Below are 23,152 nucleotides of genomic sequence, written 5' to 3' on the forward strand. Positions count from 1 at the left end.
GAGTGCCAATTCAAATTCAATTCAAACAGGAAAACAAACAGTCTAATCTATATGGAAAAAAATTAAACAAGAAACACCTATGAATCACAACAACAAAGGACAACCTCTGAACGATAGGCTCCTGACTTTGCTTTGTCTTGCTTTGACAAAGTTAAAAAAGCAAGACTTAGGAATGTGGTTTCTATTGGTGTATGGGGTGTCAACGTAATATGGTCTTACATACAATGTCCTGGTTAAAAGAATTTAAAGTTCACATGGCCTCTAGCTGGTTATCTCTAAAAAGGATGTTTACACCAAAAAATCATTAAGCATTTCTCTCTCTCCCTATTTTTATACGACCACAAAAAATGAAAATTTTTTGGTTGTATATTGGTTTGACGTTGGCATCGCCGTCCGAAGACATTTGGTTTTCCCACTATAACTTTAGTTTAAGTAAATAGAAATCTATGAAATTTAATCACAAGGTTTATGACCATAAAAGGAAGGTTGGGATTGATTTTGGGAGTTTTGGTCCCAATAGTTTTGGAATTAGGGACCAGAAAGGGCCCAAATAAGCATTTTTCTTGGTTTTTGCACAATAACTGTAGTATAAGTAAACAGAAATATATGAAATTTTAACACAAGGTTCATGACCACAAAAGGAAGGTTGGAATTGATTTTGGGAGTTGAGGTCCCAACAGTTTAGGAAATAGGGGCCAAAAAAAGGTCCCAAATAAGCATTTTTCTTGGGTTTTGCACAATAACTTTAGTATAAGTAAATAGAAATCTATGAAATTTTAACACAAGGTTTATGACCACAAAAGGAAAGTTGGGATTCATTTTGGGAGTTTTTAAATTTTATATTATGGGCCCAGTTTTCAAAATAAAACTTTGTTTGATTTCAACAAAAAATGTATTTAATATTGGGGTTCTTTGATATGCCAAATATAACCGTGTAATTAGATTCTTAATTTTTGGTCCTGTTTTCAAATTGGTTTACATTAAGGTCCAAATGGTCCAAAATTATACTTAGTTTGATTTTAACAAAAATTGAATTCTTGGGGTTCTTTGATATGCTGAATCTTAACATGTACTTAGATTTTTGATTATGAGCCCAGTTGTCAAGTTGGTCCTAATCGGGGTCCAAAATTAAACTTTGTTTGATTTCAACAAATATTGAATATATGGGGTTCTTCAATATGCTGAATCTAACCATGTATGCAGATTTTTTAATATATGGGCCTGGTTATCAAATTGGTCCACATTGAGGTCTAAAGGGTCTAAAATTGAACATTATTTGATTTCATAAAAAATTGAATTCTTGGGTTCTATGATATGCTGAATCTAACCATTTATTTAGATTTTGGATATTGGACCATAATAGGTAAATGTCCAATTTAAAATTTTTAAGTTTTAAAGTTTAAGTTCTTAGACCACATTCATTCTGTGTCAGAAACCTATGTAGTGTCAACTATTTAATCACAATCCAAATTCAGAGCTGTATCAAGCTTGAATGTTGTGTGCATACTTGCCCCAACTGTTCAAGGTTCGACCTATGCGGTCGTATAAAGCTGTGCCCTGCGGAGCATCTGGTTAATCGTAAAAACAAGTTTGTTTCCAATCACATGCAAGGTACTTGAGCCTTCATTGGGAAACCTCTTTTCTGTATTTATTCATAATTTTCTATACACTGGTATATAGAGAAAAGACAGTTATTTTGATTACTAAAACAAAAACATTTTGTTTATCCGGTTAACAATTAGTCCACATTAACAAAGTAAACAAGTTATATTCAAAGATAGGGATTCACATGGATATGCCTACAACTATTTTATATTTAGGGGGCAGGTACCAGTTTTGGTGTAACATAACATGTGTCCCATGCAAAAATTTTGTGATAGTTAAGCATTGAGGTATATAATTGCATCATGTGGACTGAAAAAATAAATGAATGTAAATTCTAGGTTATTGTACTACACAAGTAAGTAGTTGCATACACAGGTTAGGGATTTCCTTTACATATGGGTCCAATCAGATGTCAAAATTGTGGTCTCCTCACTTGAAGGCATCCAATCAAAGTTGGGAAAAATTTCAGTTTTATGTAAACAAAAATATCTTGTGATTTTGATGGTAAGGATAGGTTTGGACAAGGCTCTAATTCACCGAATATCCTTTATGTCATGAATTTTGCCTAAAATTCTTGTCGACTTTTAGCAAGATTCTGCTGGTTAAGATTAGATTGGTATCAGAGCATCACATTTTTTGCCTTATTTGCAATGCATTTATAAATATTAAATTTTCCATGCTGGACAGACGCCCAAATTTAAAGGTTTTCTATCACAGGCACTCGTCTCAGAATTTTTTCCCCTATATACCTTTATATAACACGTGTTATATTAGGGTATATAGGAATTTTTTTCCTGAGACAAGTGCCTGTGTTTTCTATATATTTATACATCAACACACAAACACCTAAGTTCCTTGAAACTAGATAGATAGTTTATTCTCATAAAACCATGCAAGTACAAAGGTTACAGAGAAGTTAAAAAAAACTAGTATACATAAAAATAAATAATGCATTAAAAACCACACATTTTATTTGTATATAAGCTTGAATGAATTTTCAAGAAAATAAAATCATAAATCCATGAATTTCTAAAGATTTATTGTAAAATAACTGGTTGCCACCTTACTAAAAAAAAAGAAAGAAGCAAATTGAGTTATCTCCCTTTTTAAAATTCCATAAATTTATATTTCTCATGAACACAGGTCCATGTTGAAAATAAAAGTAGCTTTTGGTATGACAAATTATTGTATGCTTTTCACCATTTAATGGATTGTCTTTTGCATGATTTATTGGTGGTACTTAAAACTATAAAAAATAACATTTTAAGTAAAATATAGTGATTTTTTTGCCCTGTGAATATGCTTTCAAGAAATAATGGTATACACTAGTACTTTACATGCTTAATTGTACCTCAATCTTTCTTTCCACAAAAGGAAACTTAGAACAGGTTATACACTGTGTACTGTCAGACATTCGAGCAATATCTGTATAACAAACTTAACATTGGTTTGTTTTTTACATGGCCAAATCGAAAAATAAAGATCTTCAGTTGTTTGGAAAGTTTGTGGAAATGATACATTTATTATCATTTTTTTGTAAAAATCAAATTGACTATCTTCCAAATTGCAAATGGACGTTTTCCTGAGATTAGAAAAATGTATTACAGATATGGGCTTAATGCATTAATATTCATTAAAATTAAGATATATTTATAATTTCAATTTATTTCTAAATTTTTTAATAAATTCAGAAAAATGTGATTAATATTTAATGAATTTATAGTTAAAAGTAGAGATAACTCTAAAAGGTTTGATTTTAAAATGACTTTTATTGCCAATTTTAATATTTATTTATTTTTTTGCAGAAATTACTTTAATTTTTCATGTTTTTCTTACTGTTTTTTTTATAATTTCAGAGTATTAAATTTATGTTTTTTTTTCTTGTTTTTTGTTTGTTTGATCTCAGACACATAATAAGTAACTATTAATATACAATGTTTTACCCTCATAATAAATGAGGCCCCTCATGGGGGGGGGGGGTCCTAGTAATCACATAAACACCATTTTTTTGCCAATATAATCACATAATCATTAAATATTTGCTTATCTTTAGTAATCAAATAATCATAAACTAAAAATACAGTCCTAGGTAATCAAATAATCATGAAATATTTGGCTTAATAATCAAATAATCATTAAAAAAACGGCCAAGTAATCACATAATCAAAAACCCCATGAGGGCCCTCATAAATAGGGGATGAAGAAAATAAAAGAATATTCAGACACATGAATCAAAGACAAACTGACAACACATTGACAAAAACGAAAAAAAAAGAGGCAAGCAACACTTTATAAAGATATCAAAAGAATGAGCAATACAAAACCCGACCAAAAACTGGTTTGATATCTCAGGTTCTCCGGAAGGGTAAGGGTATGTATAAATTAAGGAAAATAATATCACTAGGATTATGTTGATTATCATAATAAGAATCTATATCAATGAATTTGGCTCAATTTATATTTGAATAGTCTTTTTTTACAACAGCGATTCTCATAACTAAATAAAACATTTATTGATAAATTACTGCAGTTCAACCGGAACACCCTGTTCCGTTCCAGAAATTAAACATCGTTCCACTAAGGTTGTCTCCCTTCACCAGGTGTCAAATGTTGTGACAAGTTGGAAGGTTTTATTTCTTGTTAACAAGGATAATAATAATAACAATATGGGAAAACAGTCTGTTATTGTACGATGCTTCATCGATTTCATTTGTCTTTTTATCGGTAGGTATTTGTACCGCTACGTCAGTGAAAATATCTGAAGGATGTTCACGACCGGTCGCATATTTTGGAAAGTACATGTATGAGAAGTTGTTGAAGGACTTGAAACTGTATTTATATTATACATAAAAGAAAAGTCTATTGATTCAAATAAGTGCTATTAAAATCATCACTTGATATAATTAAATTTTAAATTTGTGAATTTTATGAATACCCCTCGTTTGTCATGTTTCATTGTTTGTGAAAATTGTGGGTATCAGAACATTTTACAATGTATTTCTTTACTCATTTATATTCTTGACTACCCACGAGGATCTTAAATTGTTGGTAATTGGGAGTTTTTAACGACCAAGTCCATGACTGGCTATACACCCCTGCACAGCTAATGGTTGTCCAGAACCCCTCCCCCTTTTTTATGACTTGCATGTGTTTGACCCCTCTTTCAACATTTGTTTTTTGCTAAATTTATGTTATGAAATTATTTCATAATTGAGGGGGCAGGACCTTTTAAAGGACATCAGGATAGGGTGTGTTTAAGCTTTGGATTTCGGGATTGACCCTTTCCGGGATCTGGCCATTCTGGGAATTCTTTTTTGGAATATAGGGATGTAGGGATTTAAATTTCTTTAAATTTGGAACTTCTGGATTTCACGTTTTTTTTAAGCCTGGGATTTTGTCTTCAAAATCATTTTAAAAACACATATTGGTCTTTAAAATTCATGCCATTTTATTGGGAAATTTTAGATTAAGAAGTATAAAATCATGTACGATGGTCAAGAAAAGAAAACTGTCGTTATGAAGAAATCTATCCAAAAGGTTGGGAACAACCCCTCGAATGAGAGTAGTCCTTCAATGTTATGACTTAGTGACTACACATGAAATGAGGGATCAAAATATCATGTGATAAAAGCTTTTGTTTTGTTGTAAAAACCATGTCTTAGTACAAAAGGGCACATCAATATTTTTCTTTTAAAGAAACTTTCTCTACTAACTATACCGGTATTATATAATCAAAACATGTCCATTAATTTTGTTGTATTCCAGGACTTATATCTTCTTTATTATTAAAAGTATAGTGGCCCCCTCATTTAGAAAAGTTGTTTAAAATACAATGAATATGTTTCCCTTTTATGTTAAAAACAAAATCTGTTGTTTTAAAGTAAATGTTTAGTGTTTATTCATTAAATGTAGACTCTAAAATAAGTTTGACAGAATAATCATAGACACAATGGGGCAAAATCATCTTATTTAAGGGAAAAAAGGGGGGGGTAAGAAAAAAAGGTAAATTTCAAACGAAAAATATAGTTATGTTACTTGCCGAAAAAAATAATAAAGTGGCGAAAAATATATTGTTTTGGCGAAAGACGTGGCGAAAAAAATAATTGACCCAGGCCATGGGGAAACCCTGATTTAGAGGATGAAAGAAAAAATGACTCTCCTATTTTCAGTTTATACAAGTAAATTTTCAGATCATAACCATTTAAATATATATATATATATATATTTACCTATGTCATCATTATCATGAGTTTTAAATTTGACATGTTTTAAGTACTATTTTTTTTTTTAATTCCTGGGTCATGTGCCAGGTAGATTTCTGGTTTAAATTCATTCCCTTTATCTCTTTTATGGTCTGTGTGTAGTTAATATTTTTTTCCTGTTGTCTAACAAATACATGCAGTTAATTAAATGACATATACAATGTACAAGGACCATATATATACCTTGTATGTTCACTAAATCATTTGTTCACTTTAATTTATATGTTGTACAAGGAGTAATTGCTGAATGTAAACTTAATTTTTTTTTACCTATCGTTTAAATAATTCATGATACTTATCATGACTAATCTGAATTTAACAAGGTAATTCTAGAAATGTGATTGCATCAAATATTTAAAGCGCTTTACTTTTTAAATGGTATATATTTGACTTAATTTTAGGGTATTCAATCAATAGGTAATATACATGTATCAAGAATTTATTGTACTATACACAGATATAGCCATAATTGTTGAACCTTGTTCATATATATACATGTACTATATACATGATATATGGAATTGCTAAAGTGATTTGATAATCTATTTCATATAGATAAGTTACGTAATATCATGAATGTGCAACATTGAACATTTACAATAACAAAAGCATCAGGGTTAAGCATGCATTCATATGTATTCTTGTGCAAATGTTCAAACGTCATGTTCAAATTGAATACAGGTTTATTCTGTGATAAAATTATAACCAGAATCAGTATTGGAGCCAATGGAGGGGCAAAATATTTGCCCAAAAAAATGAGAAAAAAAGTACAAATGTACTAACAATTTTGTAGCCCTGGAAGGAGACTGAGAATTAAAAAAAAAAGTGAAATGAAATAAACACCAAATTATTTTTTGTGCAATTGATGTTGTATGAGAAAGAGTTCCATAAGGCAAACATTATTTTGTTCCTTTAGTATTATGAGAGTGTCATATGGAACTTCATACTATTACCATTATTTCAAATGCCTCAAGGCATTGAAATAGATCAAAGAGGTAATTGCGCAGTTAATTGAATTTGTACATGTACAGATAAAATTTTCATTCATAAGAAATTAATTCTATAATTTACACCTTGTTTACAAGAAAATTGATTCTAATAGTAAGTATAATCATTCATGCAGGACTATTAATGACCATATAAGTGTTAACTTGTCATGTCATCAATCAGTCAAGTGACAGGTAATCAATTCTGGTTAACTTTGTGGTCTGACCTACATCCTTTTCAGGAAAACAGGGGAAGGAAATTGATGTAAAATCACTTATAAAATGTAAAAATTAAATTTGTACTAAAAGAATTAAAAATAATGTACAGGAAATATATATTTTTGAGAGTCATACATTCATGACATTAGCAGTGGCATTGACTGCAGAATTTGCACAAGGAAGATTAAGGCTGTCATAGATTTGGAACAAATTGTTTTAGAATTTAAGAAGACATTGCATGAAATGTTTTTTTCAGAATAAGATATATAAAAACCACCTTTAAAACAGCTTCATTTCAAGGCATGTTCTTCTTAAAAAAAAGATGCACATGCAATCTTAATAATCATGTTTTAACTTTTATACATGAGGTACGCTGCAGCAAGACAGTAACCAAACAAACTCAAAGATTTAAAATACTTGAACATCATGAGTATGTTTACAAAAAAAGTAATTGTATAAATCATAAGTTACGAAATCGGATTTTAAAATTGATTTCTTCAATGAACCAAAAAAGGGGGGCTTGGGGATTTTTGCGCTGTCATTTTGGTGATTTACCAGGACACAAAGGCAAGAGGACATAATGGTTCAAAATGGTAAAAATACTGGTATGCTCCATGTTAGAAAAGAAAATGCTTTGGACATTTAAATACCTTACCTAAGCACACACTCTAAATCTGGCCACTTTGTCTGCAATGTCTTTTTATTATTCCATTGTTATTTTATTCTTGAGTGTTATTACTAAAAATCACCATTAATAACCTTTGCATTACAGTGATTCACTCAATACTAACAAGAGTGATTTTTCACTGGATTCTCTTGATTTTACTTTACAATCATGGATTTAGAGTTTACTCGCATATAAACATTGATTTAGCTTGATGTTGAATACAGGTACATATGAACATGCATGTGACTGCACCGTATAGAGGGATGTAAAAAGAGAAATTAGTAGTGTGAAAAAATAATCTTTTTTCCCCAAAACATTTTTATGATATGACATTGTTAGCTCACCTGGCCTAAAAGGCCATGTGAGCTTTTCTTATCACTTGGCGTCCGTCGTCGTCGTCGTCGTCGTTAACAATTTTTCAAACATCTTCTCCTCTGAAACTACTGAATGGATTTGAATGAAACTTAGCATGATTGTTCCTTAGATTATCCTGCACAAAGTGTGTGCTTCGATTTTTGATCCGTCAAAAAACATGGCCGCCGTTACTTAAAATAGAACATAGGGGTCAAATGCAGTTTTTGGCTTATATCTCAAAAACGAAAGCATTTAGAGCAAATCTACCATGGGGGTAAAAATGTTCATTAGGTCAAGATCTATCAGCCCTGAAATTTTCAGATGAATCAAACAAACCATTGTTGGGTTGCTGCCACTTAATTGGTAATTTTAAGGAAATTTTGCAGTTTTTGGTCATTATCTTGAATATTATTATAGATAAAGATAAACTGTAAACAGCAAAAATGATCAGCAAAGTAAGATCTACAAATAAGTTAATATGATTGAAAATTGTCAATTGACCCCTTAAGGGGTTATTGTCCTTTAATGACAATTTTTCACAATTTGTTCATCACATTTGCTAACTTTAAAAAATCTTCTCCTCTGAAACTACTGAATGGATTTGGATGAAACTTAGCATGATTGTTCCTTAGATTATCCTGCACAAAGTGTGTGCTTCGATTTTTGATCCGTCAAAAAACATGGCCGCTGTTACTTAAAGTAGAACATAGGGGTCAAATGCAGTTTTTGGCTTATATCTCAAAAACGAAAGCATTTAGAGCAAATCTACCATGGGGTAAAAATGTTCATTAGGTCAAGATCTATCAGCCCTGAAATTTTCAGATGAATCAAACAAACCATTGTTGGGTTGCTGCCACTTAATTGGTAATTTTAAGGAAATTTTGCAGTTTTTGGTCATTATCTTGAATATTATTATAGATAAAGATAAACTGTAAACAGCAAAAATGATCAGCAAAGTAAGATCTACAAATAAGTTAATATGACCAAAATTGTCAATTGACCCCTTAAGGGGTTATTGTCCTTTAATGACAATTTTTCACAATTTGTTCATCATATTTGCTAACTTTAAAAAATCTTCTCCTCTTAAACTACTAAACCAAATTCAACCAAACTTCAACTGAATGATCAGTAGGGTGTATAAAATAAAGTTTGTGCTTTATTTTTTATTTCGTCAAAAAACATGGCCGTCATGGCTAAAAATAGAACACAGGGTAAAATGCAGTTTTTGGCTTATATCTCAAAAACTCCAGCATTTAGAGCAAATAAGACAAGAAAGTTAAAGTATTTATTAGGTCAAGGTCTACCTGTCCTGAAATTTTCAGCCGAATTGGGTAACTGGTTTTTCAGGTATAATGCCCCTGAATTGATGATTTTAAAGAAATTTTGCAGTTTTTGGTTATTATCTTGAATATTATTATAGATACAGATAAACTGTTAATAGCAAAAATGTTAAGCAAAGTAAGATCTACAAATAAGTCAATTTGACCAAAATTGTCAATTGACCCCTTAAGGAGTTATTGCCCTTTAAAGACTTTTTTCACAATTTGTTCATCATGTTGACTTACTTTAAAAAATCTTCTCCTTTGAAACTGCTGTATCAATTTCAGCCAAACTTAGGCTAAATGAGTTTCAGAGTATCTAGTATAAATTTTATATTTCATTTCCTTGTATGTCAGAAACATAGCTCCTATGGCTAAAATAGAACATAGGAGAAAATGATTTTTTTTTGCTTTTGAAGAAAATAGGACGATTCAAAGAACATTTAAATAAATTGAAAAGCCAAAATAATCATTGATGAGATATTTAACCAAAAAAATTAAGGTGAGCGATTCAGGCTCTTGAGAGCCTCTTGTTATGAATTTGTGAAGTAGGTTCAAGAGAGATAACCTTTATATATTCACCATCATTATATTTCAGTTGCCATTCCTATTTTGATAATAAAGATCCATGCCACGCCATTTAGTAGAGGATTCTATTGTGATGATGAAAGTCTCATGCACCCACACAAACCTGATACAGTACCAACATGGGTAGTGTGTTTAATAGGCATGTGTGTGCCAATTATAACAGTAAGTATAATGCTAATGTTACATATTGCTGGTATGAATGTGCAACAATGTTTTTATATGAATCATTCAGCTATTTATCCCAAAAAGCTTCTTCTTTTATTTTAAGATAAACTACATTTTGACAAATTATTAAAAAATGTTATGGATTTTAATTTAGACCCCCATCCACCTTAAAAGTAAATGACCTTATAATGTCACTGATAAATGGACAAAGACACAGGAAACGAGCACTGACATGACTGGATTGACTGCATGCATACAAACAATTTAGGAAGAATTTAAAATGAAGTTCTGTTTAATGTGACATTAATTTTATGATATCCTTTTTAGATTTTTGTTGATACAAAACATAGCAAACATTTCTAAATTGACAATAGTATTTAAAGGGTGGTGTGTTTATTTTTAATCACTGCCTCCATATAGTAATAGTAAATATTTGTAAACATTAGGAGTTCTGGCCCAAAATGCAAATAGGTCTGAATTTTAATTTTAATGAGCCATCCTTTTATTGTGTTATCTAACAAAATAACCGTTTAGTTGGCATCACAAACTTGTTAGAAAAGCAGTTATCCAAAAATTAAAGTTTTTGTATGTGCAAATGTTGATCTATCTCATATCCCTTAAAACTTCAAATGAGCATGAGCAGGAATGAGATAAGTTCCTATTTTATTATCATCATAAACTCCTTCACCATGTATACTTCAATTGAAAGTAAGAAACAGAGTACATGTTGCAGATTTTTTTTCTCATCCTATTGCGCTTTTCCCAAATATATACTGTAAATTCAGAAATTATTGTGTGCATTTATTATTGCGCTTTTTCATAAATGGACTAGAATGCAAGGATTAATTAATGCGAGTCGCATTATTCATATTAATAAAAACCTCACAATAATTTCTGAATTTACAGTAGTGCTAACCATTACTTAACCCGAATAATTCAGTCGTTATATTCCGCTGATCTACGAAGGCTACATTAACGCCTGAACGTCTTTCTCGATAAAGACCGTCAACCGGAAAATTCACACCGCTATGCAATATGGGAATTTTTTACTAAGTTGGCAGCTAAAGAAGGAGGAGTTCCAGATGTTAATTGATGTTAAATGATGTAAACTGATGTTAATTGATGTTAATGAATTATTATCGAATTTGTGTTAATTGAACACACGTGTTTGGTAAGACAATTACAAGACAGTTGTGCAGGCTCATTATCCTGATCACTGTCGATTGGCTCTCTCTCACAGAGAGCAGGCGACGCGGCCAATGATAATAAGGAGTTCAAGCCCTCGTGTGGGAGAAAATCGGACACGGAAGGGGCTTGAATTATTCGAGTTAACCATTACTGAAATTATATGTTTAAAGATGTATCCATGATTGGCTTCTGGTGATTAACTTGAAAATTATTCTGTATTTTCAGATTATTGTAACAGAGGGTATTCATTTATCTGTGTTTAAAAGAGACTGTAGCAGTGCACTCAAAAACAAGCCATATATCAAAACTCTTTATCGAGGGATAAGTGCATTTCTTTTTGGTTGTGCGGTCACACAGTTGACAACAGATATTGCTAAATATAGTTTGGGTAGATTACGCCCACATTATCTGTCTTTATGCAAACCAGCAATTTTATCAAATTGTTCTACAAAAACAGGCTACATTGAAACACATGATTGTACAAGTACAGACACAGATGCTTTACAAGAAGCCAGGTTAGACTTTATTGATCATAGAATTAGTAAGGAGCAATAGTCTTGGCATTATGTTAAAATGAGATCATACCACAATATCTTAAGAATGAAATATTATGCCTCGTTTACACGTACCTTTAATTTGAATCGAATCCGCTAATCACGTTCACACACTCTTACTTTTAAGTATTGTGCAATAGCAAGAAATTTTCAATTGCACAGTATTGCACAATAGCAAGAAATATCTAATTGCACAATATTGTGCAATAGCAATTAATTTTCAATTGGAGTTATCTTTCTTTGTATAGAATAGTAGTTGATAATATATGTTGGAAATTTGCCAGACATGACTATGATGTCATTTTCTATTTTTATTTGCCAATAACTTTATGTAAATAACTTCATTGGAAATTTGCCAATATAAAATGTTGCTGATGAAGCTTTTTTTCCTTATCTTATCTAAAATGTTTTTAGATAATGTATGTTGGACATTTGCCAGACATGACTATGATGTCATTTTCTATTTTTATTTGCCAATAACTTTATGTAAATAACTTCATTGGAAATTTGCCAATATAAAATGTTGCTGATGAAGTTTTTTTTTATTGTTTTATACAATAAACAATGTATATTCACTTTTACTACCAACCAATCTTTACCATTCAGTGATAACAGGCACTTTATTTTACATTTTAATATTTTATGATGTATTTAAAAGAGTAGTTATTGTTGCAAACTCCATTAGAAATTTGAATTGATATCAGTTTTGGAAAAAGGGAAACAGGGATGTGAAAAAAGGGGGGGGGGGGGTTTAAATTTTTCTCATTTCAGATTTCATAAATAAAACCACATTCATTCTGTGTCAGAAACCTATGCTGTGTCAACTATTTAATTTTAGATTTAAAAAGTTTGAAGAAGAAATCTTTAATTGATTTGTAAAATCTTGACATTTGTTTTGTGTAAAAAAAAACCATGTAATGTCAAAATTTGATCACAATCCAAATTCAGAGCTGTATCACGCTTGAGTGTTTTGTCCATACTTGCCCCAACTGTTCAGGGTTCGACCTCTGCGGTCGTATAAAGCTGCGCCCTGCGGAGCACCTGGTTTAATTTGAATTGATTCGAATTGGCTAATTCAAATTTACTAATTCGCATTAGAAATACGTTTTTGTTAATCCGAATTAAAAGTTAACATTGTTAGGACAGGAAAGCGAATTTGACGCGCATTCCAATTTGAATTAGAATTGGCGTAAGGACGTTTTAAAAATGTTTCGAATGCGAATTAAACCAATTCGAATTAGTTAATGCGAATCGAATTCGTATTACGTGTGAACTCAGCATTAAATTCTGACTAGATTTTGCAAAGCTATAGCTTCCAATGTGCATTGGTTGTAGGAATTATAAATTTGAATACTGTTAATTCAGAATTTTTCTGGTGCATATAATATAGTAATTGTTGATACTTGAACAATTGAAAAAATTGTAAAATTACTTAAGATTTTCATAGATACTCATACTGCATAATTACAACAGATGTTGTATAAATTTAAGTTGTGAATTTTTATTCTTGCAAAATCTAAATCTATTCCACATCAACAAATTATAGATAATTTAGAATAGAGTTTTAAGCCATGTAGGTGGTGCTAAATTGAATACTATAATGTGCACTTTTCAGTAAAATCAGTTAATATAGAAATAAGGACATGTGGAATTGAACAATCACACATCTATTTACAAATAAACTCATCATAGATACCAGGACTAAATTTAGTATATACGCCAGACGCGCGTTTCGTCTACAAAAGACTCATCAGTGACGCTCGAATCCAAAAAAGTTAAAAAGGCCAAATAGAGTCCGAAATGATTTACAAGAGTCAAAATAACAGGAATGTAAGCTACTAGATGCCACTGTGCAGCCTTCCAATGAGCATACCAATATCTTATAGTCAATTTTAAAAGGGTCTGTCTGACAAAATCTGATTCAATTTAAAGAAAATCAAAGCAACAAATAAGAACTATTAAAAACAGCATCCTGGCTAAGTTATTTAAGGAATTCATTATGGACTTCGATCAATCGTTAGGATGAGGGTATATCATGTTATAAAACTTCAATTACTTTTGTATAGATAAAGATATAATAGAATGCATGTAATTATAATACTTCATAGTTTTTCTCAAATAACACATTTGACCATGCTTTTATTATAATTGAGCTTACATATTTGAACTTTTAATTTCATTATACAGGTTATCTTTTCCATCAGGACACACATCATTTGCATTCTTCTGTATGTTATATCTGGTGGTAAGTCATTAACTATAGTATTAATGAATGGGTATTTTTATAATGGCCCTGTTATATATCCAAGGTCTGTAATAATGGTCGAGGAAGTCTGTAATGGCCCGAGGCAATGCCAAGGGCCATTACAGAGAATTTGAGGCCATTATTACTGACCAAGGACATATAATAGGGCCATTATAAAAACTGCCATTTCTTAATACATTTATTAACCAACTGAAAAAAGTGTATGTGTTGCTGCCAACTTGATGTACTCTCATACTCTTTTAATGACAGTTTAGTTTGAAAAAAATAATTTATACTTCACCATGATCAAGCTTTAAATATGCCAAATATCCAAGATATTAAGTTGAAAGAAGTTATGTGTTGAAAAACAGGATGAACAGTGATCCTTTTATATGGTTCTTTAATGTTTGTTGCTGGTTACTGAATTAAGTAAAATACAAAAAGGTATTATACTCTTTACAGCTTAATTTTATTAACTTCATTAAATACCCTAACTGTGCTTAATACAGACAAACTGGGCATTAATACAGGGCCATTACAGAAAAACAGGGCCATTACAGAAAAAACAGGGCCATTACAGAAAAACAGGTCCATTACAGAAAAACAGGGCCATTACAGAAAAAAACAGGGCCATTACAGGAAAACAGGGCCATTACAGAAAAAATGTTATTTTTAATAACCAGTCATTTTTAGCAATAATGTACTTAGTTGGTTAATAAATATATGTTACATCTTACAGTGTATACCTATAAAAACAAGAAAAGGTGGTATGATTGCCAACTCTCCATCAGAGAAAAAATGACATAGAAGTTAAAATATATAGGTCACAGTATAGCCTTCAACAATGAACAAAACCCATACCACATTGTCAGTTATAAAAATCCTTTGAAATGAAAAAGTAAAAACAAGAAAACTAACTACCTTATTTGTGTAAAAAACAATGAACAAAAACTAAAATATGATATACATCAACAAACAACAACTACTGAATTATAGGCTTCGTCTTGGGATAGGCACCTACAGAATGAAGCATGGATAAACATGTTTATGGGCGCCTAACCCTCCCCTTAACCTAGGACAGTCGAGTAACAGCACAACATATATAAACTAACTATAAAAGGGCTTAACTCATCAAATTGATACAAAGCAGAAAAAACAAATAACAAAAACACAGACAGGAGGTAGCAGGGTATTTATACATCCCCAAAACAAAAACTACAGATCATAGAGTTTTATCAGTAACTGACAGCTAGATCAAAGCCAATAAAAAAAAATATGTATCTAATACTGAAATATCAATCAATACACATCCAAAGTCCAATGAATAAAGGTTGATATTTTTTACAACTGTTATATATGAAATGTTTTGATAATAGAATGTATCATAAATTAAGGGAAAAAATGCTATTGCTAAGCCCATGGTTTCATCTATGAATACAAGGGATAACTCTGCAGTATCTTTGTTCACCAGACACACAAGCAAACTTAAATTTATTACCTATCAAATACACCACCACATAGTTCAACTGTATATGATATATTTTTAGGTTTATTTACAAATCAAATTTAAGTGGCGGAAGTGTTGGTTGGTTAGACCATTTTTACAGTTGGTGGCGTTTTTCCTGGCATACTACACAGCCCTGACTAGGATATCAGATTACATGCACCATTGGAGTGATGTGTTAGGGGGTGCTATCTTAGGAATTATTGTTTGTTTCTTTACAGTAAGTATATGTCATGAGATTTTTTTCTTCATACAATATAAATATTGTTATTTTTATGAGCATTTGCCTGGGTTTTTTTTCACAAAAGTAAAGTTACTGGCATCTTCAAACCAGATATGTGTTTTTGTGATGCTCTCACATAATTTAATTTTATTTAACTCGCCAGGCCTAAAAGCTAAAAATAAAATTAAATTTTACCTACTAGTTATACATAACATGATTTCTATTTTCTAATTTTTATGCCCCACCTACGATAGTAGAGGGGCATTATGTTTTCTGGTCTGTGTGTCTGTCCGTCCGTCCGTTCGTTCGTCCGTCCGTCTGTCCGTCCGTCCGTCCTTCTGTCCCGCTTCACAGGTTAAAGTTTTTGGTCAAGGTAGTTTTTGATGAAGTTGAAGTCCAATCGACTTCAAACTTGGTAAACATGTTCCCTATGATATGATCTTTCTAATTTTAATGCCAAATTAGAGATACTACTCCAATTTCACGGTCCAATGAACATAGAAAATGATAGTGCGAGTGGGGCAATCGTGTACTGAGGACACATTCTTGTTTTTTCTGTTGTCAATCTATTACCTGTTAAATAAAAGAAAAAAAACTATGTTTCCTTCTTAATTCTTAATTGAGGGGGGGTTGGAGGGGTCCAGATCCTGCAATCCCGGGCTTAAAAACATGAAATCCAGAGGTCCTGAATTTAAAGAAATTTAAATCCTGACATCCCGAAATTCAAAACAAGAATTTCAGGATCCCGATACAATCAATCCCGAAATCCCAAGCTTGAAAACACCCCTGATCTCGACGTCCCGAAAAAGGTCCTGACCCCCTCTTAATTTATGTTAGATGGTTTTTACAACTAAATATTCACAATACTTGTATTACCAAAACAAATGTTTAAAGGGAGATAATTCATAGTATACAAAATAAATTCTGAAAAATCTTTGCTATATTTTCCAATTGGCTTGAATATCATAAATCATATTAATTTTTTAATTTTCAAATTCTGGTCATGCAAGAAAAGTTTTCATACTGAAAAAAAGGTTATACTTTTGTTGATTTTTCCCTCACACAGATTAGTACATATAACAACTTTCTTGTCTGCAGTCTGAATAACCTAACACTTTTTTAAATATATATGGAAGATTTAAAATTAAAGTAAATCTTGCTTATTAGATAATTTTATCTATCATTGAGTGTTTTGTCATTTTTCCATAAACTTTACATTGTTATATCCTTTTTATACTGCTGTTAAAAAAGTTATTGCTTTTACACTTTCACTTGACAATATTATTTGCAACAAAGTATAGTGTAACCATATTTGAGACTTGATTTCTTCCAACATACACAGTAAATTTTATTATTGAAAGCTGTTCTCATTTCATGATTTGGTTTTCAGCTAATGTCATTTCCTATATGGAAATGGAAAATGAGAACAAATAACAGAAAAAGATCTGATTCATATTCCTATGAAATTGTTTGGTAATACTTTATAAATATTATGAACAGCCTTTCATAATCCACCTGAATTAAAATGATGCACATTGAACTAACCATGAAGTAGTTTATCACTTAAGCTTATTCCTCAACTGCTTAGATATTAATATTAAAGCTTTAGTAATTTTACATAAACTATTAAAATGTGAGTTATCTAATCATATGTATAGTATATAGATTATACTCAAGGGGGTGGGATTGCTTTTTGATTGACTAGACAATCTTTGTTTTCACTATCAAATTTTAGCCAACTTCTATTAGTTCAGTGTGCCCTGTGTTTTCTTTGCACTTGGTTCTCACCTTAATATAACTGGCTATTGGTACAATTGGTCCTAAAAAATCTGTATTCCTTACGTTTTTGCTATTAAAAACTAATGTGGTTACTATTGTTCAAACCATATTTAATTTTAACCATATATTTGTGTGTGTTTCCAATTGATTTTTAACGTCCTTGAAAACTTATTTAATTTTCATGTTGATTTAAATGTTTGAAATGTCACATCACTAAAGATATTATCAATCCTTTTATTACCTGCAATCTGTCATTGTCATTTCTAACATTTAGAAAGTATGGATTAGAAGATTTAAATATGACCAAAATGTGATCTGAGTGAAATATGGGGCCTAGAAAATAAATCTTTGAAATGAATTATTTGCTCCCTATTTGTCTTTAACCTCATTTACAACATCACTGCTTTTTAGCTCACCTGGCCCGAAGTGCCAAACAGCAATTATGTTCAGCAAAGTAATTTACAAATAAGTCAACATGACCAAAATGGTCAGTTGACCCCTCAAGGACTTATTGCCCTTTATAGTCAATTTTTAACCATTTTTCATAAATATTTGTAATCTTTTACAAAAATCTTCTCCTCTGAAACTACTTAAACAAATTTAACCAAACTTGTATACAATCATCAATAGGGTATTAAGATTTAAAATTGTGTCCGATAACCCCGCCTGCAAACCAAGATGGCCGAAATGGCTTAAAATAGTACATATGGTAAAATTCAGTTTTTATACGACCGCAAAATTTGAAAAAAATTTCGTCGTATATTGCTATCACGTTGGCGTTGTCGTCTGCGTCGTCGTCGTCGTCCGAATACTTTTAGTTTTCGCACTCTAACTTTAGTAAAAGTGAATGGAAATCTATGAAATTTTAACACAAGGTTTATGACTAACTGTGTATGTAGATTCTTCATTTTTGGTCCTGTTTTCAAATTGGTCTACACTAAAGTCCAAAGGGTCCAAAATTAAACTTAGTCTGATTTTAACAAAAATTGAAATCTTGGGGTTCTTTGATATGCAGAATCCAAAAATGTTCTTAGATTTTTTATTATGGGCCCAGTTTTCAAGTTGGTATAGATCAGGATCTAAAATTATTATATTAAGTATTGTGCAATAGCAAGTCTTTTCAATTGCACAGTATTGCGCAATGCCAAGAAATATCTAATTGCACAATATTGTGAAATAGCAAATTTTTTTTTAATTAGAGTTATCTTTCTTTGTCCAGAATAGTAAGCAAGAAATATCTAATTGCAAAATATTGTGCAATAGCAAGATTTTTTTTTAATTGGAGTTATCTTTCTTTGTCCAGAATCAACTTAAATCTTTGTTATATACAATATACAATGTATATTCACTTTTTACTACCAACTGATAAATTAAAATAATCTTTACCATTTAGTGATAACAAGCAGTTTTTTTACATCTTAATATTTTATGATGTATTTAAATGAGTAGTTATTGTTGCAAACTCCATTAGAAATTTTAATTGAGATTAGTTTTGGAATAAGGGAAAGGGGGATGTGATTAAAAAAATTGGGTTCAATTTTTCTCATTTGAAATTTCATAAATAAAAAAGAAAATTTCTTCAAACATTTTTTTGAGAGGATTAATATTCAACAGCATAGTGAATTGCTCTAAGAGAAATTTTTTTTTTTAAGTTCATTAGAACACATTCATTCTGTGTCAGAAATCTATGCTGTGTCAACTATTTAATCACAATCCAAATTTAGAGCTGAATCCAGCTTGAATGTTGTGTCCATACTTGCCCCAACCGTTCAGGGTTCAACCTCTGCGGTCGTATAAAGCTACGCCCTGTGGAGCATCTGGTTGGCTTATATCTTTGAAACCAATTTAGAGCAAATCTGACAGGATAAAATTGTTCTTTAGGTCAAGATCTATCTTCCCTGAAATTTTCAGACCATTCAGGCAATACTCTGAATTGGTAATTTTAAGAAAATTTTGCAGCTTTTGTTTATTATCTTGAATATTATTATAGATAGAGATAAACTGTAAACAGCAATAATGTACAGCAAAGCAATTCCTAAAAATAAGTCAACATAACTAAAATGGTCAATTGACCCCTTAAGGAGTTATTGCCCTTTATAGTCAATTTTTTACAATTTTCATAAATTTTGTAAATTTTTACAAAATATTTTCCACTGTAACTACTGGGTCAAGTTCATTATAGATAGAGACAATTGGAAGCAGCAAGAATGTTCAGAAAAGTAATATCTACAAACACATCATCATCACTAAAACACAATTTTGTCATGAATCCATCAGTGTCATTCCTTTAATATGCACATAGACCAAGGTGAGCACACAGGCTCTTTAGAGCCTCTAGTTTTATGAAAGTATTGTGGTCTAATTTACTTCTTTGTATTCAAAATCAAATGTCTGTCCTACTAGACTGATATAATCTGTTTTTTTCACATTGATGACATCACTGCATTTATTTTTCTAAAGGTTCTGTGGTCTGATCTACTTCTTTACATTCTTAATCCAATATCTCTACTACTAGACTGATATATTCTGTTTGGCTGTGGCATGTCTTCAAAAATGTATATAGTCTTAAAATGTCTGTAAATATTTTGAAATTATAGTTACATAAATAGCAGAGAATGATTTAGAGCTTGACATATTGCATGGACTTCTGTCTATTGTTCAATACTGTGTTCTGATGTTGTTTGTGGTTGTTGGTTTGCTGCCTCATTAATGTATACATCACCTCTCATTCTATTCATATTTAGTATGTTTAAGGTCACAATAATATGATTTGTTTGATAAATATATAAGGTTAAAATAATTACACACTAAAAGTTAACAGAAAAACTCCAATGTATAACTGTATACAAATTTATACATGATATTTATAGCAATCATATGTTTAAGTTATGAACTATTTTATATTTCTACATTTAGAATGTATATCCCCTTCTGATTGAGGGCTATTGTACATGTTGTATTATGGTTTATCTTTCTACCAATTTGTATGAATGTTTCCTCTGTTTTATTATGCCCCATTTATGGGCATTATGTTTTCTGGTCTGTGCGTCCGTTCGTCCGTCCGTTCGTCCGTCCGTTCGTTCGTCCGTCCGTTCGTTCGTTCGTCCGTCTGTCCCGCTTCAGGTTAAAGTTTTTGGTCGAGGTAGTTTTTGATGAAGTTGAAGTCTAATCAACTTGAAACTTAGTACATATGTTCTGTATGATATGATCTTTCTAATTTTAATTCCAAATTAGAGATTTAACCCCATTTTCACGGTCCACTGAACATAGAAAATGATAGTGCGGATGGGGCATCCGTGTACTTGGGACACATTCTTGTTTTAATTTAAATTTGTGAAAGTTGAATATTTAGAATAGGTTAATACATGTTAATATGCCAGCTTTATATTGGTTAATATAAGGGTAACATTTTTCTCTAGCACATAGCCAACAAAACAAATGTTTCCGGAATAACCATCATCCCCTAATGTGTATATCTGACCGGATTCAACCTTCTTTTGATTAATGTTATGGATTGATCATTCTTGATACATGTACATGCAATAAAACCATTATCCGAAAGACTGTTTAATCACTACTGTGGATTTCATTTATTTACATGGATACTAATTTTCATGGATTCAGGAAAAATTATATTTTCATGGATGTTTGAGTTCATGATTTTTTAAAAGTCTTCATATGAATTATAAGAACCTATAAAAATGTGTGCTACGCTTAACATATTAATTTCAAGTTGACCTTTACCCAAAAATCCATGAAAATTGGTTTCCCGTGAATAATCATGAATCTACGTATACAGTATTCAGTTATAACTACCTGTAATTAACAATACAAGGCATTTTTATTTTATCTTTTATCCTCTTTTTCTTTACAGATTTACCTCATATCAGATCTACCGAAGGTGTGTGAAAAAACAGCAGCATTCGCTACAAGTTCTGGGCTTCCCCTGTATAAGTCCACACGAAACGATGACCATAGTGAATCATCGTCCAACTCGTCAACTGTCCCCAACAATGGCGGTATCTCAATTACATCACCTAACAACTGATGAAAGTGTTGACTAGAAGATGTCAGCATCATTCCAGTGATTGTATATAGTCAATAAGTTAATTTATGAATAAGTTGTTAATTATATATCAGTGTGCAACTACAAAAATTCTGTAAAATAGTAAGCAATCAGGGAATTATTTTGTATAAAGTCTTTCAATGTGTAATGTGATAAGTCTTCTTGTTGAATTTGCTGCTCATTCTATGAATGAACAAAATGGAGCAATGTGTTTTCCAATGTTTTATAGCTTGTTTGATTGATATGTCTTAATTCCACCAATGCATGCAAAATTGTTCAACTTTCATTTTAATTTTGAATTATTGTATTTTATAGATTTTATTTTTAAGTAATATAAAAGCAAATCTGGCTGTTTGTCGTAAATCAAGACATTAAAAATCTTATTTAAATTTGGGTTTTTTAGTTTAAAAAATGTTATACATAAAATATGATTTGATGCAAGGCATTATGCAAACTGTACTTTATGCAAAGATAATTTAATGGGAGATAACTCTATATATTTTTTGGAATATTTATTTTATTGACATAATTGTCTAATATTATTCCTGAAGTCAAATACTAACAAAATGTGATTAAATACACAAGAAATATTTTTTTTCAATGATAAAAATTTATTCTGTTCAATTAACAATGATTAGCTTATTGCACATCCATGCATTGAAATTTCTGTGAAACTATTTTCTTATAAAATATAAAAATTGATGATTCTAATGTAAATCAATTTAGATAAGTATTTTGATTGGATGACTTCATATATTTTGCACATTTAAAATCTATGATATACCTGCTAGGATGCTTTGCACATATACAGATGATAAGGCTATCATTTATCTAAAAATTCAAATAACAGGCATGATTGAGCAATTGTATTTATATGAAAAACATTAACATATTTTTATTTTTGATTAATCAATCTTAGATTAATATTTTTAAATACCTGTTTTCAAAAAAATCAGCTTGCAAAAAATAAAAACAACAATTGAAACCAGCAAGTATAAAAATACAGCACTGTTGCTCCTTAAATAGCTCAGATATTGCGCTTTTTTTCTGGCCTTCTAAAAATTTTCAAAGGCTTAACTTGGGCTTACTGTTTGGTAGTGCCATTGCTTGTTAAAAGTTTTTCATGTGGTCAGTTTATCTAAATATCAAACATTAACTAAAATAAAAGGCATCATGTCAAGGTTAATAAGCACTTTTCCTAATTTATCCTCAACATGGCAAATGAGGTCAAGAGTTTTGAAGCCAAAGAAGTAGGTAGATATTGATTTGTGGGTGAAATACCCAAGGTTAAAATATTTTTTTTAAATAAAAGGCAAAACTGTACTTTAATGATTTAGAGAGGTACAAATTAATTTAGAATTATCGAAGGGCATGGTAAAAACAAGCATTCTGCATTTAGTCACATGTGTATTTGCTATTGTCTTTATG

At 30.9% G+C, this 23,152-nt stretch overlaps 1 protein-coding gene across 2 annotated transcripts; it reads left to right on the forward strand.

The window, feature by feature from the left end:
- Nucleotides 1-4,182: 4,182 nt before the first annotated feature.
- Nucleotides 4,183-22,697, forward strand: LOC139514665 (phospholipid phosphatase 3-like). Of its 2 annotated transcripts, XM_071304131.1 has the most exons (7): nt 4,193-4,329; nt 10,011-10,162; nt 11,579-11,868; nt 14,095-14,152; nt 15,700-15,876; nt 17,270-17,352; nt 21,533-22,697. In XM_071304131.1, coding segments are annotated over exons 1-7 (819 nt in total). In that variant the 5' UTR covers nt 4,193-4,271; the 3' UTR covers nt 21,534-22,697. The 2 variants fall into 2 exon arrangements, with proteins under 2 accessions (XP_071160223.1, XP_071160232.1); XM_071304122.1 differs by lacking the exon at nt 17,270-17,352 and having other exon boundaries at nt 4,183-4,329.
- Nucleotides 22,698-23,152: the final 455 nt, after the last annotated feature.

The sequence above is a fragment of the Mytilus edulis genome, chromosome 1, assembly GCF_963676685.1.
Source record: "Mytilus edulis chromosome 1, xbMytEdul2.2, whole genome shotgun sequence".
Lineage (NCBI taxonomy): Eukaryota > Metazoa > Mollusca > Bivalvia > Mytilida > Mytilidae > Mytilus > Mytilus edulis.